At 42.0% G+C, this 24,120-nt stretch overlaps 3 protein-coding genes across 4 annotated transcripts in view; 1 reads left to right on the forward strand and 2 right to left on the reverse strand.

Moving 5' to 3' along the window:
- The window catches only part of LOC306778714 (ras-related protein Rab-14-like), an 8,138-nt gene extending 3,023 nt beyond the window's left edge, over positions 1-5,115 (forward strand). The window contains exons 6-9 of one of the 2 annotated variants that reach the window (XR_013772070.1): positions 1,022-1,109; positions 1,183-1,213; positions 1,498-4,383; positions 4,457-5,115. Coding sequence is in view for 1 of the 2 variants with exons in the window: in XM_079270362.1 (XP_079126488.1) it covers positions 1,022-1,109; positions 1,183-1,213; positions 1,498-1,675 (297 nt within the window). In the remaining variant the exon portion in view is untranslated. Of the gene's footprint in view, positions 1-1,021; positions 1,110-1,182; positions 1,214-1,497 lie in introns of both variants that reach the window. The other variant, XM_079270362.1, reaches the window with a different exon arrangement.
- A 3,274-nt stretch (positions 5,116-8,389) lies between these two features.
- Positions 8,390-12,197, reverse strand: mak16 (MAK16 homolog). Its single transcript, XM_079270359.1, has 10 exons — positions 12,050-12,197; positions 11,242-11,291; positions 10,804-10,913; positions 10,358-10,422; positions 10,117-10,268; positions 9,902-9,956; positions 9,750-9,824; positions 9,562-9,669; positions 9,422-9,487; positions 8,390-8,873 (listed from the first exon to the last, which is right to left on the reverse strand). The coding sequence occupies exons 1-10, from the start codon at positions 12,062-12,064 to the stop codon at positions 8,658-8,660; spliced, it is 912 nt and encodes a 303-aa protein (XP_079126485.1). The 5' UTR covers positions 12,065-12,197; the 3' UTR covers positions 8,390-8,657.
- Positions 12,198-15,023: 2,826 nt separating this feature from the next.
- On the reverse strand, positions 15,024-24,020 carry spinb (spindlin b). The gene is made up of 7 exons (XM_079270360.1): positions 23,915-24,020; positions 22,011-22,408; positions 21,839-21,887; positions 21,591-21,685; positions 19,636-19,791; positions 19,006-19,239; positions 15,024-18,501 (listed from the first exon to the last, which is right to left on the reverse strand). Exons 2-7 carry the CDS (start codon positions 22,066-22,068, stop codon positions 18,302-18,304), a joined length of 792 nt encoding a protein of 263 aa, XP_079126486.1. The 5' UTR covers positions 22,069-22,408; positions 23,915-24,020; the 3' UTR covers positions 15,024-18,301.
- Between the last annotated feature and the right edge of the window lie 100 nt (positions 24,021-24,120).

Raw genomic sequence — 24,120 nt, forward strand, 5'->3', positions numbered from 1 at the left:
TGACCAACCCAAACACAGTGAGCACACACACCCACACGCACACACACACGCACGCACACACACACACACCTGACCAACCCAAACACAGTGAGCACACACACACACACACACCTGACCAACCCAAACACAGTGAGCACACACACACACACACACACACACACACACCTGACCAACCCAAACACAGTGAGCACACACACACACACACACACACACACACCTGACCAACCCAAACACAGTGAGCACACACACACACACACACCTGACCAACCCAAACACAGTGAGCACACACACACACACACACACACACACCTGACCAACCCAAACACAGTGAGCACACACACACACACACACACACACACACACACACACACACACACACCTGACCAACCCAAACACAGTGAGCACACACACACACACACACCTGACCAACCCAAACACAGTGAGCACACACACACACACACACACACACACACACCTGACCAACCCAAACACAGTGAGCACACACACACACACACACACACACACACCTGACCAACCCAAACACAGTGAGCACACACACACACACACACCTGACCAACCCAAACACAGTGAGCACACACACACACACACACACACACACCTGACCAACCCAAACACAGTGAGCACACACACACACACACACACACACACACACACACACACACACACCTGACCAACCCAAACACAACACAGGGAGTTCTCTGGTTTGTTGTCACATGACTGTTGGTCTCAGATGAATCAATCACGACTTCATTGTTTAACAATTTAATGTTTTCACACAACCTGGCTGAAGTGAACTCTTTATTAGAGGAGACATTCATAATGAGAACATGAAGAATCAAATGTTTTTATGAAATATCACAACTTTAAGCTTCGTTTTGGTTCCTTTTTCTGGTGGGAGCGTTCTTCATACACGATGTGTTCAAGGACCGTCGGAGAGATGAAACTGTCAATAATGTTGGTTTCTACAGCTTCCTGGAGTCTCACCTGTGTTTGTGTCCAGGTGATCATTCTGATCGGTAACAAGGCCGACCTGGAGGCTCAGAGAGACGTGACGTACGAGGAGGCCAAACAGTTCGCTGAGGAGAACGGTGAGTCGTCACTTTGTTTGTGTGACGTCATCGAATAAAAAGATCGTCTCACTGATTCTACTTCCTGTTCCAGGTTTACTGTTTCTAGAGGCCAGCGCTAAGACGTGAGTACACACACACACACACACACACACCTCAGAGGTACTTGTTGTACTTTTTGATTGCCGGCAGCACTTTGAACGAAGCCGTTTTTAACTTCTACCAGAGTGTTTGTTCATTTCATCTTTACTTTGACCAACTCAAAGACCCACCAAGGGTCCCGTGAGCTGGGAGGTCTTGGTGAGTCTAATGAAGTCAGGGATCCGAGTACTTCGTCCACCTTCTATAGTCTGGAAGACGATCAGTCAGACTTGTTTCTGTGTCTTAATGTCTCCCTCGTCTTCCTCAGAGGGGAGAACGTGGAGGAGGCCTTCCTGGAAGCGGCAAAGAGGATTTACCAGAACATCCAAGATGGCAGTCTGGACCTGAACGCAGCCGAGTCGGGAGTCCAGCACAAACCGTCCGCGCCGCAGGGCGGCCGCCTGAACGCCGACAGCCAGCCGGCCAAAGAAGGCTGCAGCTGCTAACCACCGCGGGAACGGCAGGCGCACACAGAGACCCCCCACGAGTCCTCTATGCAGAGTGCGTCAGACTGGATCCAGCCGGATCCGACCAGCTGTTGGTGAATCCAGACCTCAGTTCAGAACCCAAAACAAGACTCGACCATTAAATCAGGACCTTCCACCAAATCCAGTATCATCGAGACGCCTGTGGACCAGGTCTCAAATCTGCATCAGCGTTCCAACCCTTGGATCCCGCTGGGTCACGATGCCCATTACTAGAAAACCCTTTGCCCCCAAACACTGGATCACCCTCCGGACCTTCCAGGTTTGGAGCACTGTTGGCCCGACCCAAAGTGAGGGTTGTTCAAATTCTGGACTAACCCGGTCCCACGAGAGAGAAGTATAAATACAAGGCTCTCGTTTGAACCAGACCACTCTGCACCAAAAGGGGTCGCCTTAGTTCTTAGTCTGGACCAGAGCCCTGGTCCAAGTCCAGTCTTTCTTCAGCTCACATCCAAGCGTGATTGACCTGAAGGTCGTCTGTAAGCCCATCACCAGACGAGCATCTTCCTGGAGGACCCTCCGGACCCCCGTCTCTTCCAAGTCTGGACCCCGTCCACCGCAGTCCAAACTTGGACGAAGTAAAGTTACGAGGCCCCCGATAGAATATATCTGATCGCCCAAGTTCCAACATTCCTTCTGACGGATTCAGAGCCTGGCTCCAGCTGGACCGCCCTGGTCCTAATTGAGACCTCCTTCCCCCTCACATCCAGGCTCGCTGCTCCGATGTCAGCCCAGAACAGAACCACCCTCGCCCACCACCAGACAACTGGGACTGGACTGAAGTGAAGCAGTCCAGCTGCCTTTTCTCTCAAATGTAAAATGCCAACGAGACAAAAGGTTCAATGCCTGGACTTTGGACAAAACTGTAACCCCCCCCCCACTCTGGACTACACTTTACTTAAAATGTGGATGATCCAAGTTCCAACTCTGGGCTGATTCTGAGACCAGATCAAGAACCACCTGGAGTCCAAACCTTCAAATTTAGATCCAATCTAATCTGCTATAAGTTCCAAACTCTTGACGTCCTCTCTGGTCGTTGGACTCGTAGTCGTACTAACGTCTTGTTCCCGTGAGACGTCCCCTGAGACGTCCCCTGAGACGTCCCCTGAGACGTCCCGTGAGACGTCCCCTGAGACGTCCCAGCATTTGTTGTTCAGTTGAGAGAAAAGTCTTGAAATGAATTCCTCCGTTAACTCCTAACGGAGCGGCCTGAACACATTCCAGGTTCTTCTTCTTCTGTTTGACAAAGAACTCTTCATCTCACTTGAGTTTCCTCTAAACCAGAAGGAAGCGGCTGCCCTTTGACCTTCTGGCCCTTTGACCTTCTGGCCCTTTGACCTTCTGGCCCGTTGTGTTTCTGAGTCTACTCCTTCTGACCACCAGGTTAAAAGTCTTTGTTTCCACTCAGAGGTGCTTCTGCGGCTCTGAGGATCTTTCTGGAGGTTGGACGTGGTGGAGGTTCACGAGGCCGGACGGTTCTTCAGAGAGACGGAACCGGGTTTCTTTGCTGAAGTTCTAGAATGCAGGGTTTCTGGTAGTTTGACCCGCGTTGCGTTCTAAAGGTGTGGAGCTCTCGGCCGTCACTGCTTCAGTCTCTAACGCGGTTCCATCCTCGTAGAAGTGCCAGTGTAGGAGAGCCAGAACCTCGGTACGCAACAGAATGCACACATTACAGGTCTTTGTACAACATTCAGGACCCCGATCCAAACCTGAGCTGAAACCAGTTCGTCTGACGGGGTCGCTCAACGTCATCGACACGTTTCAAAGACTCCAAAGTCAAAGTTCCTTCATTTCAACGTCACGAAAGAAAAGAAGCGACGGAAGAGAGTGAAACGTAGCGTGTGAGTGTCTGAAACAACATCAGTGAGTTCAGCTCTGACTTTAAATGTCTCTGCTCTCATTGATGAATGAATCCAGCTCTAAAATATGAATATTCTCTAAAACTGCTTCAATCCAGAAATATTCAGATTAAAGAGAACCTGAGAAACGTTTCATCTCGATGAACGAGTCCCAGAAGGAACAAATGTCCCCAAAGTTTAATAAACCAACACTGACAACTAACAGTTATTAAAGAGATAAAAGAAACCTTCAGCCAGTGGACACGTTTCACGTTTTACGCCCACTTTTACTTTTCTTTATTTGTCGTCTGTTTGATTGTTGATCACGCTGTATTCTTAGTTTCCGTGTTATTAAAATGGTACATTTTTAGAGTAAAATAATCAATGCACGAATAATAAAACTTCTGATGAGCAAGATAATATCAAAGGAAAACAAATCACATTTCAATCAGCCAATAACAGATAAATGTGTTATGAGAATCCGAAGAGTCACAATTCTGAGATAGTTTCTAAAGTTCTGATTTAATGTTTACTTTACTGGCTCACAATCATGATTTCAATAAAACATGCTTCTGTTCTTTTCCTTTAATCGTAGTCAGATGATCAGTTTGACATTGAAGTCATAATTCTGTGAGTTGTTCATCGTAATTTGAACAATTTTAGAAATCTATATATCAGCAGTAATTATGACACACTGTCATTAGTTGCTGCATTTGGCTCCTCTGGGACTCCGTACTTGTGTAATGAAGAAGTCCGGCTCACTTGGATCCCGTCTGTTCAGGTTCTGGTTCAGGCTCAGACCTCGTGTTCACGTCCGGGCACTACTGAAGTGTGAAGGGTCTTAAAGCCGGTGGTGTTTGAGGTCATCTGGTCCGCTTCAACACAGAACCTGGTTTTAACCGAGTCCACGTCGTTCTGCATGGGGAGTGATGTCACTCCTGCTCCTCGTCCTCTGATTGGTGGACAGAAGTCTTCAGCTGTGATGCTTCTGATCCTTCCTCACTCTAGAACTCGTCGCCCTCTAACGGCTCTTCATCGCTCAATAACTTGCACCAAAGAAGTTTGTTTCCTCGTCGACGCTTTTCAACCATTTTAACAAAGTTTCCAGAAACCAAAAGGGCACAAAAGCAAATCGGTGAAATGAAAGCGTTGTCTGGAGGTTTGTTGTGACGCCGCCTAAAGCTTCCCTTCGCCAACGGAAAACAACCATTTCATCTACGGAGCAAACGGAGTTCGTTACAGCAGCAGCAGCGCTCGTCCTGTAGGGGGCAGTGTTGCTCTCCTTGCACGCCCCCTAATTCCTAAATGTGCTCAATAAACGAAACTGCTACAATTGTTTTCAAAATGTAACAACTGACCTTTGCTGTACGTTGAGTTTTAAATGAGTGTTTGTTGCAAAAACTGCATTTCAAACGTTGAAAGTGAATAAATCTGAAACCACAAACCGGAGATTAAAGAAGCCGTTTTTAATCTGCGATCGCTCGGCTGTGAAGCGCTCTGAACGTTTTATTTCTTTCCTGTAACGATGATTTTCTGTCCGCTGAAGTAAAACAAACAAACATGCTTCTTATGATTCTTTGACTATTTATATTCTAAATCTGTGATTTTCTTCAGCTGAACCTCGTCATTGTACGACCGCGAGGATTCAGTCGTTTGTAAATAAAGTGTGTGTGTGTGTGTGTGTGTGAGATGCGTATATGTATATGTATGTATATATGCGCGTGTGCGCGTATATATGTGTATATGTGTATATATGTATATATATATATATATATACATATATATATACATATATATACAAATATACAATAAAGGACATGTTTGTTGTTGGTCAGTTTTAGGGCCGTTGGTGGAGTTTGAGGAGTAATAACTGCAGAGGTACGAAAGTGTACAGTGAACGTGTGAATTATTTAATGTCAGTGAACGCGTGAATTATTTAATGTCAGTGAACGCGTGAATTATTTAATGTCAGTGAACGCGTGAATTATTTAATGTCATAGTGAACGCGTGAATTATTTAATGTCATAGTGAACGCGTGAATTATTTAATGTCAGTGAACGCGTGAATTATTTAATGTCAGTGAACGCGTGAATTATTTAATGTCAGTGAACGTGTGAATTATTTAATGTCAGTGAACGTGTGAATTATTTAATGTCATAGTGAACGCGTGAATTATTTAATGTCAGTGAACGCGTGAATTATTTAATGTCAGTGAACGCGTGAATTATTTAATGTCAGTGAACGTGTGAATTATTTAATGTCAGTGAACGTGTGAATTATTTAATGTCAGTGAACGCGTGAATTATTTAATGTCAGTGAACGCGTGAATTATTTAATGTCAGTGAACGCGTGAATTATTTAATGTCAGTGAACGCGTGAATTATTTAATGTCAGTGAACGCGTGAATTATTTAATGTCAGTGAACGCGTGAATTATTTAATGTCAGTGAACGCGTGAATTATTTAATGTCAGTGAACGCGTGAATTATTTAATGTCATAGTGAACGCGTGAATTATTTAATGTCATAGTGAACGTGTGAATTATTTAATGTCAGTGAACGCGTGAATTATTTAATGTCAGTGAACGCGTGAATTATTTAATGTCAGTGAACGCGTGAATTATTTAATGTCAGTGAACGCGTGAATTATTTAATGTCAGTGAACGTGTGAATTATTTAATGTCAGTGAACGTGTGAATTATTTAATGTCAGTGAACGTGTGAATTATTTAATGTCATAGTGAACGTGTGAATTATTTAATGTCAGTGAACGTGTGAATTATTTAATGTCAGTGAACGTGTGAATTATTTAATGTCATAGTGAACGTGTGAATTATTTAATGTCAGTGAACGTGTGAATTATTTAATGTCAGTGAACGTGTGAATTATTTAATGTCAGTGAACGTGTGAATTATTTAATGTCAGTGAACGTGTGAATTATTTAATGTCATAGTGAACGTGTGAATTATTTAATGTCATAGTGAACGCGTGAATTATTTAATGTCAGTGAACGCGTGAATTATTTAATGTCATAGTGAACGCGTGAATTATTTAATGTCAGTGAACGCGTGAATTATTTAATGTCAGTGAACGCGTGAATTATTTAATGTCAGTGAACGCGTGAATTATTTAATGTCAGTAAACGCGTGAATTATTTAATGTCAGTGAACGTGTGAATTATTTAATGTCAGTGAACGTGTGAATTATTTAATGTCATAGTGAACGTGTGAATTATTTAATGTCAGTGAACGTGTGAATTATTTAATGTCAGTGAACGTGTGAATTATTTAATGTCATAGTGAACGCGTGAATTATTTAATGTCATAGTGAACGCGTGAATTATTTAATGTCAGTGAACGCGTGAATTATTTAATGTCAGTGAACGTGTGAATTATTTTATGTCAGTGAACGTGTGAATTATTTTATGTCAGTGAACGTGTGAATTATTTTATGTCAGTGAACATGTGAATTATTTAATGTCATAGTGAACGTGTGAATTATTTAATGTCAGTGAACGCGTGAATTATTTAATGTCATAGTGAACGCGTAAATTATTTAATGTCAGTGAACGCGTGAATTATTTAATGTCATAGTGAACGCGTGAATTATTTAATGTCAGTGAACGCGTGAATTATTTTATGTCAGTGAACGTGTGAAATATTTAATGTCAGTGAACGCGTGAATTATTTAATGTCATAGTGAACGCGTGAATTATTTAATGTCATAGTGAACGTGTGAATTATTTAATGTCAGTGAACGCGTGAATTATTTTATGTCAGTGAACGCGTGAATTATTTAATGTCAGTGAACGCGTGAATTATTTTATGTCAGTGAACGCGTGAATTATTTTATGTCAGTGAACGCGTGAATTATTTTATGTCAGTGAACGCGTGAATTGTTTTATGTCAGTGAACGCGTGAATTATTTTATGTCAGTGAACGCGTGAATTGTTTTATGTCAGTGAACGCGTGAATTGTTTTATGTCAGTGAACGTGTGAATTATTTTATGTCATAGTGAACGCGTGAATTCTTTTATGTCATAGTGAACGCGTGAATTATTTAATGTCAGTGAACGTGTGAATTATTTTATGTCAGTGAACGTGTGAATTATTTTATGTCAGTGAACGCGTGAATTATTTTGTCAATGAACGTGTGAATTATTTAATGTCATAGTGAACGTGTGAATTATTTAATGTCAGTGAACGCGTGAATTATTTTATGTCAGTGAACGTGTGAATTATTTTGTCATAGTGAACGCGTGAATTATTTAATGTCAGTGAACGCGTGAATTATTTTATGTCAGTGAACGTGTGAATTATTTAATGTCATAGTGAACGCGTGAATTATTTAATGTCAGCGAACGCGTGAATTATTTTATGTCAGTGAACGTGTGAATTATTTTATGTCATAGTGAACGCGTGAATTATTTTATGTCATAGTGAACGCGTGAATTATTTTATGTCATAGTGAACGTGTGAATTATTTAATGTCAGTGAACGTGTGAATTATTTAATGTCAGTAAACGTGTGAATTATTTAATGTCAGTGAACGTGTGAACTCTTTAGTTATCGCATAATAATCAAATTTACTCTTTGAGATATTTTCTAAAAACAAAGTAAATTTTTACATAAATCTTAATCACCGTTAATAATAAAACATGAACTGAGAAACATTGAAAAATAAAATGAAGGCGATAAAAAAATACTTTTTTTTTGCTTTGACATTTTTCAAAAACAATCTTCAGAATTATTTTCAGTCAGTTTTTTAATGTTGTATTTTGTCAATAAATAAAGTTTCTCTTAGTTCAGGGCTTATGTTGCACATTAACATCGTCGGTAGATTGTTTAAAATAAAACGGTTTGTTAATGTACAGAAACACAGAAAACCAGCAGCTTTACATTTTCTTCCAAAATTGATTTATTGACACGTTCATCATCACAGATTACCAACTCAATATTTAATAAAAGAAAACGGTTATTCTGAAGAAGATAGTCACTTCGGGTGATCTGATTCCAGGTCAGATCCGTCCTGTGTGTCCATGAAGCAGCCTGATGAGGGGGCGTGTCCTCAGCAGAGAGTCACCGTCTGATTGGCCGCAGAGGGTGACATCACGACGTGGCTGTGCTCTTGGGGGCGGGCTCTGTCTCGTACTCGATCTCCACGAACGCTCGCTTCTTCCTCGCCGCCGAGCCGCTGGCCGGAGATTTACCTTTAGACCCGGAGGCCTTCGTCTTCGTCTCCTCCTCCATCTCCTCCTCACTGGACGACTCCTCTTCCTCGTCTTGCTCCTCCTCGTCGCTGCTCGTCCTCAGTTTGTTCATGTCCTGAGAGAAGAAACAGATGTTAAAAACATCGTCTTCATCTTTATATTGTAATAAAATCATGATAAGAGTTAAACTGATTTTTATCGAAACTAAGCGCTTCATAAAACTCACGAGAAGTTTAAAGTTGAACGTTTTAATGTCGTAAAGATGAAAAGAAGCTTCTAGAAATCTAACCAGCTTCATGACGACAGATTCTGAATTTCACATTAAAAGCTCTGAACGGTTTCATTAAACGAGTTTAAATATTAAATATTCATCAAACAGGTCAACATGTTTAATATAAAGTTTGTTGTTAGTACTCGTTTAAACTTTGAATCGTGTATTTATAAATTCAATCGTCTTCAAATGAATTAAATCATTATTTTTATTATTAATAAAATAAATGTAACTTGTGTTTTTAATGATGTCATAACTGTTGTTCTGCACTAAAGACATGTTCTAGTTCTCTGCTTCTAGTCATCATGGTTCTGTTTCATTAGAGGAGCAGGACTTTTATTTTGAAAATCGAGACCACAGGAGGCGGAGCTCTGACTCTGATGCGTTTTTACCTCGAAGTCGCTCAGGTCGCTCTCCTCCACTTCTTCTTCTGCTACAAACTCTCTCTTGCCGACGTCCTGCAGACAGGAAGTAGACTCGTTAGCATGACATCACTCAGATCACCTCAAACACAGCAGAAGACCTTCATCACCTCGTCCTCCTCCTCCTCTTCCTCCTCCTCCTCCTCCTCCTCCTCCTCGTCCTGCTGCTCCAGAGCTTTGTCGAAGGCGTGCACGGGGAAGTTGTAGATGTCTCCGTACTGAAAACACAGAAGAAGAGCTTCAGGGCGTGTGTTCTGGTGGACGCGGTGGGTGAAGCTTTGAGGACGAGTCGTCGCACCGTTCCCTGCTTCAGGCGCTCCAGCAGCTCCTTCTCGATGGCGTTGTCCAGCTGAGCGGCGATCAGAGCTTTCTCCTGCAGACGGGGAACAGGTAGCGGTTAACGGGAGGAGTTAACGTGTGTGTGTGTGTGTGTGTGTGTGTGTGTCTCACCTCTTTCCTCTTCTCTCTCCTCTCCACCTTCCTGCTCAGAGGAACGAGTTTCCTCCTGAAACACAAACAGTTTCACGTCAGAGGAGGAAGTTTAGCAGGAAAACGGATTTTTACAAAGTCGTATTAAAGTGAAACTAAAGCTCGGTTACTTCCTGCGCTACTAGTTCTCAGCACTGTGTAGTAGTACTGCAGTAGTACTGTGTAGCAGTACTCACTGTCTCTTCAGGACCAGCTTCCTCATCCGGATCAGGTACTGAGTGATTTTGGTGAAGCGTTGTTTGCATTTGTGTCGGATGAATCGAGGCCAGTAGATCAGGTTCTCATCGATCATCTCCAGAGCTTTCTCATAGTTCTTACTGAGCTTCACCTGCAGACACACAGTTATATAGTAGAAGTACACACACGTGTATTTATGTATCGAGAGGTTCAGACATTAGAGGAACAGGTGAAGCTCACCTTCTCCCACATCTTAGCAGGAAACGCTGCTCTCTCGATCACCTTCATGTAGAGGAAACACTGACCTGAGGACGAACAACAGAAGCACACGTTACCCGCCAGTGATCCACTTCAGCTGCTGCTCATGTTTGGATCCAACTGTTCTACGAGGAGTTGCAACCAGAGCAGACTGCAGGAGCACCGCTGACAGAACAGAAGAATTCATTCGTAGAAGCTTCAGAATCAGAAAGTGTTCAACGTCCACAGGAGACGAAAGATTCATCAGCTCACAGGACGCCCAACCGCTGTACGCACACACACACACACACACACACACACACACACACACACACACACACACACACACACACACACACACACACACACACACACACACACACACACACACACACACACACACACACACACACACCACTGTGAGAACATTGAGTGTTGCAGTGACTCACCCTTCTCCTCTCTGATGGTGGCGTACTGGCTGTTGGCCAGCGGGCAGGACGAGCGGTTACACAACCCCGTGATGTTGAACTCATTCCGACAGAAGCCCTGACTCTTAGTCCTGCACACACACACACGCACACACACGCACACACACACACACACACACACACACACACACACACACACACACACACACACACACACACACACACACACACACAGTGTATTTATATTTATTACATCTACTACATGTCAGTGTATTCGTTACTGTGCAGCTTTCTACCACAAGTATATATTGTGTTATATATTATTTAAGCTTATAATTTAACTTCTGCGCTATTTCACGTGTTTTTATATATTTAATGAGATATGAAGGAGAACGAGATCTATCTGTGGTGCACACAAACAATAAATCTATCAGAATGAATGAAGAGTTTGAGACTTACTTGACTTTAAAGGAGCAGAACTGTTGGTTTCCGATAATGTCCCAGATCACCTGAACACATCACAGCCAACAGTCAGAATACAACACTGCTGGTGTGTTGATAACAATAACAACGTGTTCAGTGTTACAATAGTAACACAAAGAGCTGCTACATTCTGAATGTATCATATTCATTCATAAACTCAACATACTGAGAAGCTCTGAGAATATTCAGAAGAGAAACATGAAAATAAAAGTTAATAAAATGATGAATAGAAGAAAATCAGTTCCCACAAAACTACCAACATGTCAGAGTGACGTGTTGGAGATAAATACAAATACTTTAACAATAGAGTGTGACGTCACATTAGACAAACAAACTGGGCCCAGCCAGCTCATTGTTAAGATATGAAACAATATTTTCCAGATTAATCATAAACGTATAAAAGAGGACTAGTCAGTCACGTGCTGACACGATGTTACTGCAGTGTGTGTGTGTGTGTGTGCGCGCGTGTAGCCATGAGGTTAAGTGTGAGTGAGTGAGTGAGTTTACAGAGAAGTCAGACATTAAAACAGATGTTTGTAGAACGGAGTCAGGTTCCCAGCTAGCTGACAGTCAAACCGTCTAAACACGTTAATAAAACACTAAAGTTCGACCTGTATGTATTAGTAAAGATGACTACTGTACCTACTAGACAACACATATCATATAGATATTTTAAATAGTCTACATGTATCCTCTTTAAAACAGTTACCGGTAAGCTAACGTTAGCATGAGGAGTTAGCAGAGCACATTAGCGGCTTTAAATAACTGTATTTATTAAACTCACGTCGTCGTGTTGCATCTTGAGTTGTGCGCAGCTTCACCTCCGCCACACTTCCGTTTGTTTACTGATATTTAAAGAGTCGCTATTAAGTTCTGAACGAGTTATTCTGCCTCTGTGAGCCACATGGACGGTCAGGGAGCCACCATCTTTGTTTGCATGGGTGAAGTCTCGGCGTAGTGACGTCACTGCGGCGAGGAAGTATCGCGAGATTTTTCACAATACTCTGTTTGTAAAGTTCTTTATGCAAATATGTAAATGTACTAAATATTCATATATTAGTTTTTTAATGAAAAGCCCGAACAACCAAAAGTTAAAGAAAGTTTTACTAACTACTATAAATAATAATTACATATTATTTTATTGGGTTTTATGTGTAAACGTGAACAGGATTCTGCTGTAAACGAATGAGATTTTAAAAATGTATAAATACTTTTTTATTCTCTAAATTAAAACTAAACATGTTGATGTAATAATGACAATGTGACACCGTGATTCAAAGAGCGGGAGAGGAACTAGACAAAGATTGAGCGCCATCTTTAAGGCTGTGATCTTTCCGGTTCATAAGTGTGATGATCGGTGCGTTCATGGACCATCCGTGAAAGGTGCATCCCTCTCGTTACGCTCTGCGCCTCAGACCATCTGACCTGAACCGGAGATGATGGTGTCTAATATAAATAAAATAACTTCTCTAAATCTTATTAATCCTGAAAGTAAATATTGTGCCTCTGAAGGCCAAAACTGGAATATATATATATATATATATATATATATATATATATATATATATATATATATATATATATATATATATATATATATATATATATATATATATATATATACACACACTCAACATATATATATATATATATATATATATATATATATATATATATATATATACACACAATCAACATTTATATTTATATAGCACCTTTGAAAAGCAATACAACAGAAAGAACGAGATAAACTAAGATAATAATTAAACCCTGGACAACACAACCGCTACAATAAAAACAAATTAAGAAATACAAATAAAGATAAATAAATAAAATGAAGTAAAATGAAATTATAAAAATAAAGCAGTAAAGCGACGACGTCAGTGTGTGAAACGTGTTTTAAGAAGTGATTTAAAAGAGATTCTGTGAGTCAGTATTAATAATATCTAACATATTTATATGTGACAAATTAAACTGACTCATAATTGTGATTTTTGTATCCAAATAATGATGAAAGAAAATTAAAAAGCTACCAAATCTATTACTTACTTTAAATTTCATATTTTACCTTTTAGTTTCTTTGAGGACAAAATAAAAGTTATTTCTACAAACGTGTTCAATAACATAATATTACTTTATAGTTTCCACGAGGCTCTGGTGTGAATGTAATTTATTATACACTTTATATTTTTACTCTTAGTTGTATTTTACTTTTTTCTATTTTAGTTGAATTTTGTACTTCTGTATTTTTCATTTATTTACCTTATTGCTATTCTGTTCTGTTTTGCACTTAATTGTTATTCTATTGTTTATGTATGTTCATATTTAAATTTTACTCTTTATATATGTTTATATTTCTATTCCATTATTTATGTTTATATTTTTATTCAATTTTTTTATATGTTTATTTTTCTGAATCTATGTTTAATTATTTTTCGTTTGCTATATTTGTACTATCTTGTGTGTTGTTATTGCCATGTTTGTTCTGTCTTCATACACGTGATTCTATCGGAGATGCATTTAACTTTACTATTAACATGACGTCATGATCTCCGGTCCAGGTCAGATGGTCTGAGGCGCAGATCGTAACAAGGAAGAGGGCTGCACCTGTCACGGATGGTCCGTGAACGCACCAATCATCATACTCATGAACGGGAAAGATCACAGCGTTAAAGATGGCGCTCAATGTTTCTCTAGTTTCTCCCGCTCTTTGAATCACGGTGTCACATTATCGTCACATTTAACATTTACTATTTATCTTCTGTATGTGACTGTAGAGGTATAAAACATCAGTCCGTGTGTTTAGATTTATATTTTAAAGCTTTGGGAACGCAGAGTTTATGTGGGAGTTTGTGCTCTGTCTGGAGCGGTGCATTGTGGGAGTGACGGCTGTAATATGTGAAGCAACAGCGACACGTGGCGGAGTGGAGGGAAACTGCACTCATATAAAGTTCAGATAATAATCATATTTTAAATGTCACTTCCCTTTCCTGTTTTTTTTATCTCGATACACTAAAGCCCAGAGGTGGAGGAAGTATTTACATCTTATATATATATATATATATATATATTTATATATATATGCAGAACATATGTAGATATCATACTGCAGTAAAAGTACAAATACCACACTGTAAAAGTACACTGTCACAGTAATATATATTGATATATATCTTTACATGACCGTTCAGAGAGTTTATTGTTATGGTCAGAAATTGACATAAATGTAGAAATGATATACCTTTTTTAAATTGCAGATGTTGTCAAACAGGAGAACGAGAACAAAAATATATTCCATCAAGTATAAACTGTATTTAAATAAATGCATATATATATATGTATATATATATATATATATATATATATATATATATTAGATATGTATATATGAGTGTATAATATATATATATACATGATGTAATATATTTTTTGTTCTTGCATGTTTTCTTACAGCTGCAATTTAAAAAAAGAACATATAAAAATTTGAAATAATTTCTACATTTAATAACAATAAACTCTCTGAACGGTCATCAGGCTGATATTTAAATAACAGTATTTAACCGTCTTCTTTCGTGGCTCTCTTCCTCGATTTGTCGCCGTGTCTCACACGTTTTATTCATTTATTTCAGCTCATCTTTCGGACAGAATATCTCCTGAAACGTTCATTACTTGAACATATGAAAGAGAAAGAAGAGGCGGAGCCGTGGGTGAGAAAGACAGAGATGGTTTATTGTGGTAAATATTGAGCTGGTCTCCGCTGTAGTTGGCACTCTTTAAAGGGACGATCCGCCACAAACAGCCGGCAGACGTTCTTTTTCTATCTTTTGCTCAATAACCCCACAAACAGCAGCAGCCTCTGGGACAAAGAAACGAGGGAAGAATCTGAGAAAACCCAAAAGGAGAGGCACCGAAAGCCACGAGACAGAAGTCAGCCGAAGAACGACACGGAAACACAAAAACACATGCAACTCACATCGATCTACACCGAGCTCTATAGAGGCATGCAAACACAACACTGCTGTGAACAGGGGCCCATCGACACACACACACACACTCACACACACACACACTCATATACACACACTCTTATATATACACACACACTCATATAAACACACTCATATACACACACACTCATATACACACACACACCAGATCAATGTTTTTGTGTAAAATACGACCGACGTGTCACCTCCTGAACGCATCACGGATGCTGAAGATCCACCCAGACTCTGGTCATTGTCATCGCCCCCCCCCCATCCAGCCAGGTGCATTGTGGGTATCCAGGTAAACACACACCTGACTATGAACCGTAAATATTTCGTTTTCTTCTGATCACAAACTATTCATTCTGCGATGCTTAAAGCTCAACATGTTTACGTGCGTGTGTGTTTATCTTAATGTTGTCGTTGGTTCTCAGGTGTTGAGATTAATGAACACGTGTTCTACAATCAGACGTTCTAGACCTCAAATACACGTTCTAGAACCTTCAAGTCTTCGTGTTCTAGAATTTGTGTATTTTAAGGGACATCAAATATATACAAAAATATATTCTAGAACAGTGAGGAAAATGTGCTGAAATGATTCGAGAACCTCCTGAATGAGAGTTCTCCGTCTCTCTGGAACCTAAAAGCAGAACATCAAACGTGTTCCGTTCTGCTCAAACGATTCTAGAATCAGAACCAGTGATTCAAATCTGAGTGGTGTGCGTGTGTGTGTGGTTCCACGTTCCTCCGTCACGGGAGAGTTTTTTAAAACGCGGGACACGTTCCACAGACTCTAAACGAGTTCTATACGTGTGAGGTTCCGAAAACACATGTTCTAGAATATTCAAGTCTCTGTGTTCTCGGATTTGTAGCAGTTTATTCAAAAGGACATAAAATGTGTGAGTGAGGAATGTGCTGAGATGACTCTAGAACCCTGTAGAACCTGACGCAGAACGTCAAATGTGTTGAAGCCTTCAACTAAATGGTTTTGGGATAAGATGCGTTCCAGAAAATCAAATGGATTCTTGAGTGGAGATGGATGGTTCTAGAATCAGAACCGATGATGTGAATGCGTGTGGGGTTCCACGTTCTAGTATCTGAAGCCGTGTGGTTCCCGTCAGCAGAGGGTTCTACACAGACCAGACTCCAGAGCGAAGTTATCAAACGACCGGCTCTACAGACGGAAACGCTAAAGCTAACTTCACAGCGACTTCGGACTTCAACAGAACCAAAATGTGACGGAACCCACGTCACAGACTCGAATCAGGAACCTTCTAGATTCAAACCAGACCGGGACCCAGAGTGGGAGAACCCTCTGAAATATGTTTTCCTTTCAGGTGTTCAGGCACAGGCGACGTGGATCAGGCAACATGGCTGCTAACGGTGACGTCACCGGTGGGTGGAGCTACATCAGCTACGAGCACACGGCATTGTGGGAGATTCCATAAACAGCTGACTGAGTTCTAACGTTATGAAGCTGAAACACTCCATGAAGAAGAGAGGTTCAGCAAACATCTTCCTACAGGCAAGTGGGTCATAAAGAGCCAACACAGAAGAGAAGAAGAGAAGAAGTACAAAGAGAAGAAGAGTCTGTATGTGCCGGCTCATATCAACATACCAAGAGAACAAACTGTACACATATGGAAGCAGGAGAAGAAGAAGCGTCGGTCCGCTTCTTATAAAAACAGATAAATCAACACTGGGTCACTGGTTCTCTGTCTGAAACACACCTTTTGATCGAGGTCGGCCAATCAGAAGACAGCGCCCCGGACGGGGGGGCATTATGACGACTGCTACAGATTTTGGGGTTTTATTAAACGAATTAGAACGGATCAATACTGCATCAGGTGTCCGAGAGGAGACATTAAAAAGGAACATTCTGACATTTTGGGAAATACTTCAAGATAAACCTTCATTAACACTTTATAAACAGCTTATAAACATGTAATAAAGGGTTCATAACACACTACAATGTAGTTGCAAGCTGATACAAGGAGAAATTGACAAATACTGAACATTGATAAACACTCACATCCACTAAAACTACATCGCAGTGAGTTATAAACAGTCAATGGTTACAGACTGATAGAACGAGAGGATTTCCCAAAAGTGCAGCCGTGTTCCTTTGACCTTTGACCTCATCCTGGTTGTCCAGGACACTTAGCTCGTTAGCATTCCTTCTGCGGCGGCGGCTAGCGTCGCTAACTGATGCGGCCTCTCCCATTGTCTGATGTCATGATGCATTATGGGTAATGTAGGAATCAGCAGCAACAGAAAAAAACACAAACTAAAATCACATAAAAACAGTCTCGTGTGGTCCGGTTTCTGTTGGTCTACAGGTGACCTGCAGGGAGGCGGGGTCAGCAAACTGCTCTGTGATTGGACGAGTTCCTTCCATGTGACCACGTAGACCTTCTATAGAAATGCAGATGGAGACCCGGTCCTTCACGAACCCCCGCAGACTCAGACCGGCCCAACTCCCAATCCTCCCCCGCTGCCCCCCCACGGCGGTCTGAAATGGTTTCAGTTAAAGGGGGGGGGGTCTTTGTGTTCACTTGAAACAGTTCCAGACCTGCTTTGACTCTGGAGCGAATGACATGTGAGGACCTCAGGATCGGATCCTCAAAGAGGTTTTAAAACTGAACCAGAATGAATTTGTTGTTTTTGATTTTCAGCCACATTTCTGTTTGTTATTGCCACAAATGTTCCGGGTTATTCCACATAAGACGGGGTCGCTGGTCTTCTTTCGGGCGCTCGACCCAGGAAACTTCCGAACAGGGTCTAAAGAAGTCTGGACACTTCTGATGGATGACAGATGCCTCGTCGTACTGGTCCCGTCTTGGGAAGGGGGCGGGGCTTACATAACCATGTATGTTTCTCTTGTTTTAAGGCGTTTCATGAGAGAAAGAGTAAAGAACGACATCATCTGTGTCAGGTGTCACTAGAGTTCGTGGAGTTGTACTTTTTCTTCACTGGGGGGGTTCGGTGGGTCTAAGCAGGTCCCAGTGTTTTTTGGGGAAAGGTGGGGTCCTGGACCGGGCGTTCTGGTCTTAGGAGGTCTTGACCAGGTCGTAGACGTAGATGTGGAAGTCGTCGTCGAACTTGATGAAGTAGACGGAGGGTTTGGCCTCCACCTGGTGGATCACCATACCCGACCGCTTCCCGCCGTCCTCTTTGGCGTACTCCACCTGTTTGCCCACCAGACTGTCGACCACCTCGCCGGGTTCCCGCTCCGCCGCCACGCTGTCGTCTACCGAGAGGGAGGCAGGGAGAGGGTTAGAGTGGCTAGTTAATAACATAGTTATAAAATGTTTAATAGACAAACATATTACAGCTTGACGTGTTCCTGAGGTTGATTTTAATATTTCAGAGTTAATAAATGGTCTGTGTGACTCTAAATGGACCATAATGTACTAAATGAACATCATGCTGTATTGAAGAAGACTTGAAACTAGAGATTGAGACACAAACTCATGTTTACAATGTTTACTGAGGGAATAAATCAAGAGAGAAGTAGAGTCATTTTCTATAGACTTCTATACAACCAGAGGAGTCGCCCCCTGGTGGCCACTAGAGAGAATGCAGCTTTAACACATGAAGCGTTGTCTTCACTTTAAAGAACTGGAAGTTTGTCTCCTGGTCCTTTCAACCTCAAAGGCAGCACAGACCTACCTTTCACAATAAAAGCCCGAGCCATATAATATTCTCATGTGTTCATACTGTGTATTTGTCACTGGTTCCCAGTAGAACTCACTGGAGTCGGGCATGATGCGCAGGTCTCCCTCCTTGTAGTCGTCCAGCAGCTGGTACATGTAGAGGACCGGGTCCTTCTCGTAGGTGATGTAGAACCAGGCGGTCATGATGGGGGCTCGGGCCAGCACCATCCCCCTCCACTCCTCCTTCGGCCCGTCCTCCGTCTCGAACATGTGCTCCACCGCTTTGCCGATCATCGTCTCCGCCAGCATCGAGTCGCTCACGCGGGCCGGAGCTGGACCAATCACAGAGAGGCAGAGGAGGCGGGTTAATGCTTTGTGGTTTTATTAAAGTCAATATTACAGACACAAGGGGAGTCACTACTCCTCCACTTGTTCCCTTGTTTCCTCCCTCCTTCACATCCTCCAGACCATCAGTGAGTCAAACATCTTTAGACGATAAATTAATGAAACAACAAAACAATGCTTGTCGTGAAAAAATGTAGGAAGAAAAAGAAAAAATATAAACAATATAGTATAACAGCAATAATAATAATGACAATAGAAACAATAATTACAGAGTAATAAATAACAATAGAAGCACCAGAACAAAACACAATAAAGAAGTAGTGGTAATGATAATAATTAACAGCAGATAATATAATAATGATTATAAATATATAGCTCCTCACCCACTCTGTCGGGCAGGACCTCCAGCCCCACCACCCTCTCATCGCTGTACAGCTCCAGGCCGTAGATGCAGTCGAAGCCGTCGTATTTGATCAGGTAGAGCGACGGGTTGACAGGGACCTGGTCCAGGACCGTCCCCTTCCACTGGGACGACTTACCTGAGAGGAAGCAGACACACAAAGACGGATTCATGAACCGAGACTCTGATGGAGAACTCCCAAATATAAAAGACAGAATGTAACATTGTCTCAGCGTTTCATCCTTGGCGTAAAAAATGTGAAGACACAAGTTTGCTGTCAGCTGACTCTTTGTAGTTACTCTGTGTCTCTTTGCAGTTACTCTGTGTCTCTTTGTAGTTACTCTGTGTCTCTTTGTAGTTACTCTGTGTCTCTTTGTAGTTACTTTGTGTCTCTTTGTAGTTACTCTGTGTCTCTTTGTAGTTACTCTGTGTCTCTTTGTAGTTACTCTGTGTCTCTTTGCAGTTACTCTGTGTCTCTTTGCTGTTACTCTGTGACTCTTTGTAGTTACTTTGTGTCTCTTTGTAGTTACTCTGTGTCTCTTTGTAGTTACTCTGTGTCTCTTTGTTGTTACTCTGTCTCTTTGTAGTTACTCTGTGTCTCTTTGCTGTTACTCTGTGTCTCTTTGTAGTTACTCTGTGTCTCTTTGTAGTTACTCTGTGTCTCTTTGCTGTTACTCTGTGACTCTTTGTAGTTACTCTGTGTCTCTTTGTAGTTACTCTGTGTCTCTTTGTAGTTACTCTGTGTCTCTTTGCTGTTACTCTGTGACTCTTTGTAGTTACTCTGTGTCTCTTTGTAGTTACTCTGTGTCTCTTTGTAGTTACTCTGTGTCTCTTTGTAGTTCCTCTGTGTCTCTTTGTTGTTACTCTGTGTCTCTTTGTAGTTACTCTGTGTCTCTTTGTTGTTACTCTGTGTCTCTTTGTTGTTACTCTGTCTCTTTGTAGTTACTCTGTGTCTCTTTGCTGTTACTCTGTCTCTTTGTAGTTACTCTGTGTCTCTTTGTAGTTACTCTGTGTCTCTTTGCTGTTACTCTGTGTCTCTTTGTAGTTACTCTGTGTCTCTTTGTAGTTACTCTGTGTCTCTTTGTAGTTACTCTGTGTCTCTTTGTAGTTACTCTGTGTCTCTTTGCTGTTACTCTGTGACTCTTTGTAGTTACTCTGTGTCTCTTTGTAGTTACTCTGTGTCTCTTTGTAGTTACTCTGTGTCTCTTTGTTGTTACTCTGTGTCTCTTTGTTGTTACTCTGTCTCTTTGTAGTTACTCTGTGTCTCTTTGCTGTTACTCTGTGTCTCTTTGTAGTTACTCTGTGTCTCTTTGTAGTTACTCTGTGTCTCTTTGTAGTTACTCTGTGTCTTTGTAGTTACTCTGTGTCTCTTTGTAGTTACTCTGTGTCTCTTTGTAGTTACTCTGTGTCTCTTTGTAGTTACTCTGTGTCTCTTTGTAGTTACTCTGTGTCTCTTTGTTGTTACTGTGTCTCTTTGTAGTTACTCTGTGTCTCTTTGTAGTTACTCTGTGTCTCTTTGTTGTTACTGTGTCTCTTTGTAGTTACTCTGTGTCTCTTTGTTGTTACTGTGTCTCTTTGTAGTTACTCTGTGTCTCTTTGTAGTTACTCTGTGTCTCTTTGTAGTTACTCTGTGTCTCTTTGTTGTTACTCTGTGTCTCTTTTGTAGTTACTCTGTGTCTCTTTGTTGTTACTGTGTCTCTTTCTTGTTACTGTGTCTCTTTGTAGTTACTCTGTGTCTCTTTGTAGTTACTCTGTGTCTCTTTGTAGTTACTCTGTGTCTCTTTTGTAGTTACTCTGTGTCTCTTTGTTGTTACTGTGTCTCTTTCTTGTTACTCTGTGTCTCTTTGTAGTTACTCTGTGTCTCTTTGTAGTTACTCTGTGTCTCTTTGTAGTTACTTTGTGTCTCCTTGTTGTCTTTTCATATCCCCCCCTACTTACTGCCCTCCTTCCAGATGTGCTGGATCCTGCAACCCACTATGTTCCTTCTGGGCTGAGCCAGAGTCTTACTGGGACCAACACTGGTCCTCTGTTTCCTGCAGGGAGAGAAGAAGAAAGAAGAGAGAAACCAATGAAGAGGAGGATGAGAAGGATAACTTTACCACAGAGAGAGAAGAAACACCCTGAAACTGTTTTAGTGTTCAGAGGGTTCATAACTCCAAACATCTGATTCCATCCGTCACACTTACTTGTGAGAGTTCTTCTTCTTCATCATGTTTGCAGAAACGCCAGAATGTCCTGAAACACACAAACGCAGCATCCATCACTGACCAGGTGGTGCGTTCAAGGACGCCTCAGGAAACGTGTTAATGTGGAAAACAAACCAACTCAATTCCCAAACATCACTTATAACTGACTCACCCCCGTCTGCTCGGGGGGGCCGCGGGGCCCCTCCTGGGCTCTTGAATGGGGTCTTCATTCATCCACCTGTAAGGGGGGCAGCCAGCCAGGCCGCCGGTCCAGACTAAACGCTGGGGGGTTGGTAGATGTGAGGGGGGGGAGGGGGGGGGGTGGATGGATGGAAGGGGTTAGGGAGGGGAGGGGGAGGATGGAGGGAAAGGGAGGGGGAGGAGGAGGAGGGAAGGGAAAGGAGGGGGGAGGAGGAGGGAAGGGAAAGGAGGGAGGAGGTGGCGGGAGAGGAGCACCAGGAACTAGGCCGGGCCCTGGACAGGCTGCATACAGGCCGGGTGCAGACTAACACCTGGAGACTGAGGCGACGTCACAGCTGATGGACGCGATGAAGAGGACGAGTGTTCAGCCTGAGGAAGAAAAACCAGACATGAACATCAACGGGTTATGGTTACCTGTTTAACGGGTTATTACCGGGTTATTACCGGGTTATTACCTGTTTAACGGGTTATTACCGGGTTTATTCTAAAATCATAAAAAATCCTCAAACAAGAGACAGAGAGAGAGAGAGACAAACTGAGCAGAACTTTCAGTAGAGGGTTAGGGTTAGACCAGGATCAACCAGACAGGATCACACTGTTTCAGTTTGTCATAAAACTGTAAAACCCTAACAGTGTCTGAGGAGACGCCTCCGCCTCCTCCTCCTCCTCCTCATCCTCCTCCTCCTTCTTCTGCATGACTCATAAACAAAGCTACGCTAGCTCATTAGCATCGTGAGACGTAGTTCACTAAAGACGACAAACTGACACGTTCTTCAACTGAAAATAGAGCTTTAAGCTTTAAATATAATAGAACTATATTACATTTGAGATTCATGATTCCTTCTCATTAGATATATTTAAACCGGCCCCCCTCCTCTTCCTCCTCCTCTTCCTCAGTAGTTTCTATTTACATGATATAAAATAAAGTCTCACTGTGAGACATCAGAGAGGTTCTTCATCATCAACAGAGGATGATGAGAATCTGTGTGTGTCTGTAGGTGTGTGTATATGTGTCTGTGAGTGTGTCTGTAGGTGTGTGTGTGTAGATATGTGTGTGTGTCTGTAGGTGTGTGTGTGAGTGTGTCTGTAGGTGTGTGTGTGTCTGTAGGTGTGTGTGTGAGTGTGTCTGTAGGTGTGTGTGAGTGTGTCTGTAGGTGTGTGTATATGTGTCTGTGTGTGTCTGTAGGTGTGTGTGTGTGTCTGTAGGTGTGTGTGTGTGAGTGTGTCTGTAGGTGTGTGTGAGTGTGTCTGTAGGTGTGTGTGTGTGTCTGTAGGTGTGTGTGTGTGAGTGTGTCTGTAGGTGTGTGTGTGTGAGTGTGTCTGTAGGTGTGTGTGAGTGTGTCTGTAGGTGTGTGAGTGTGTCTGTAGGTGTGTGTGTCTGTGTGTGTCTGTAGGTGTGTGTGAGTGTGTCTGTAGGTGTGTGTGTGTGTCTGTAGGTGTGTGTGTGTGTGTAGGTCTCACATTACACTCACAGCATGGGGTCATGAACGTGTTTCTCTTCTTATTAACTGAATGAGTTGCTGCTTGTTTTGGCTGTTGATGAAGATGACCATCTCAGAGGTCACAGTTTACCCTCCTCCTCCTCTTCCTCACTAACTGACCACCACGTAACGTAACGCTGGCTGAACTCCTACATGTATAAATGTGTGCACACAGACAGGTGGTCCAGTCTCCAGACGGCGGCCATATTGCGCCAGTATTTACAAAAAAAAAAAAAAAAAAACCCGCATCGGGGTAAAAAAAAAAAAAAAGGCGCAAGCGAACAAAGGGAGAGGGGAAGCAGAGGCGCTAAGCTAGCTGCTTTTTACGGTAAAAACGTTAAAAACCGGACGAGCATACGGCCCGGTAACCGGCTCGTTCGTCGGTGCTTCTTACCGGTACAGCAGTCAGCGTCGCCGCATAATCCCGATCAACCGCCGTGGCTCCCAAAATTGATCCGCTCTGCCTCCCGTTTGGGGGTTCTCGAGCCGCTGCGTCAAGCTAGCCGCGCTTAAAGATGGAGGGGAAGGCGGAAGTCGAGGCGGCTCGGTCCTCCAAAATAAAAGCGCGGATTCTTTTGGTTGTGATTGATTTTTTTCGTC

Source organism: Melanostigma gelatinosum, assembly GCF_949748355.1.
Source record: "Melanostigma gelatinosum genome assembly, chromosome: 6".
NCBI lineage: Eukaryota > Metazoa > Chordata > Actinopteri > Perciformes > Zoarcidae > Melanostigma > Melanostigma gelatinosum.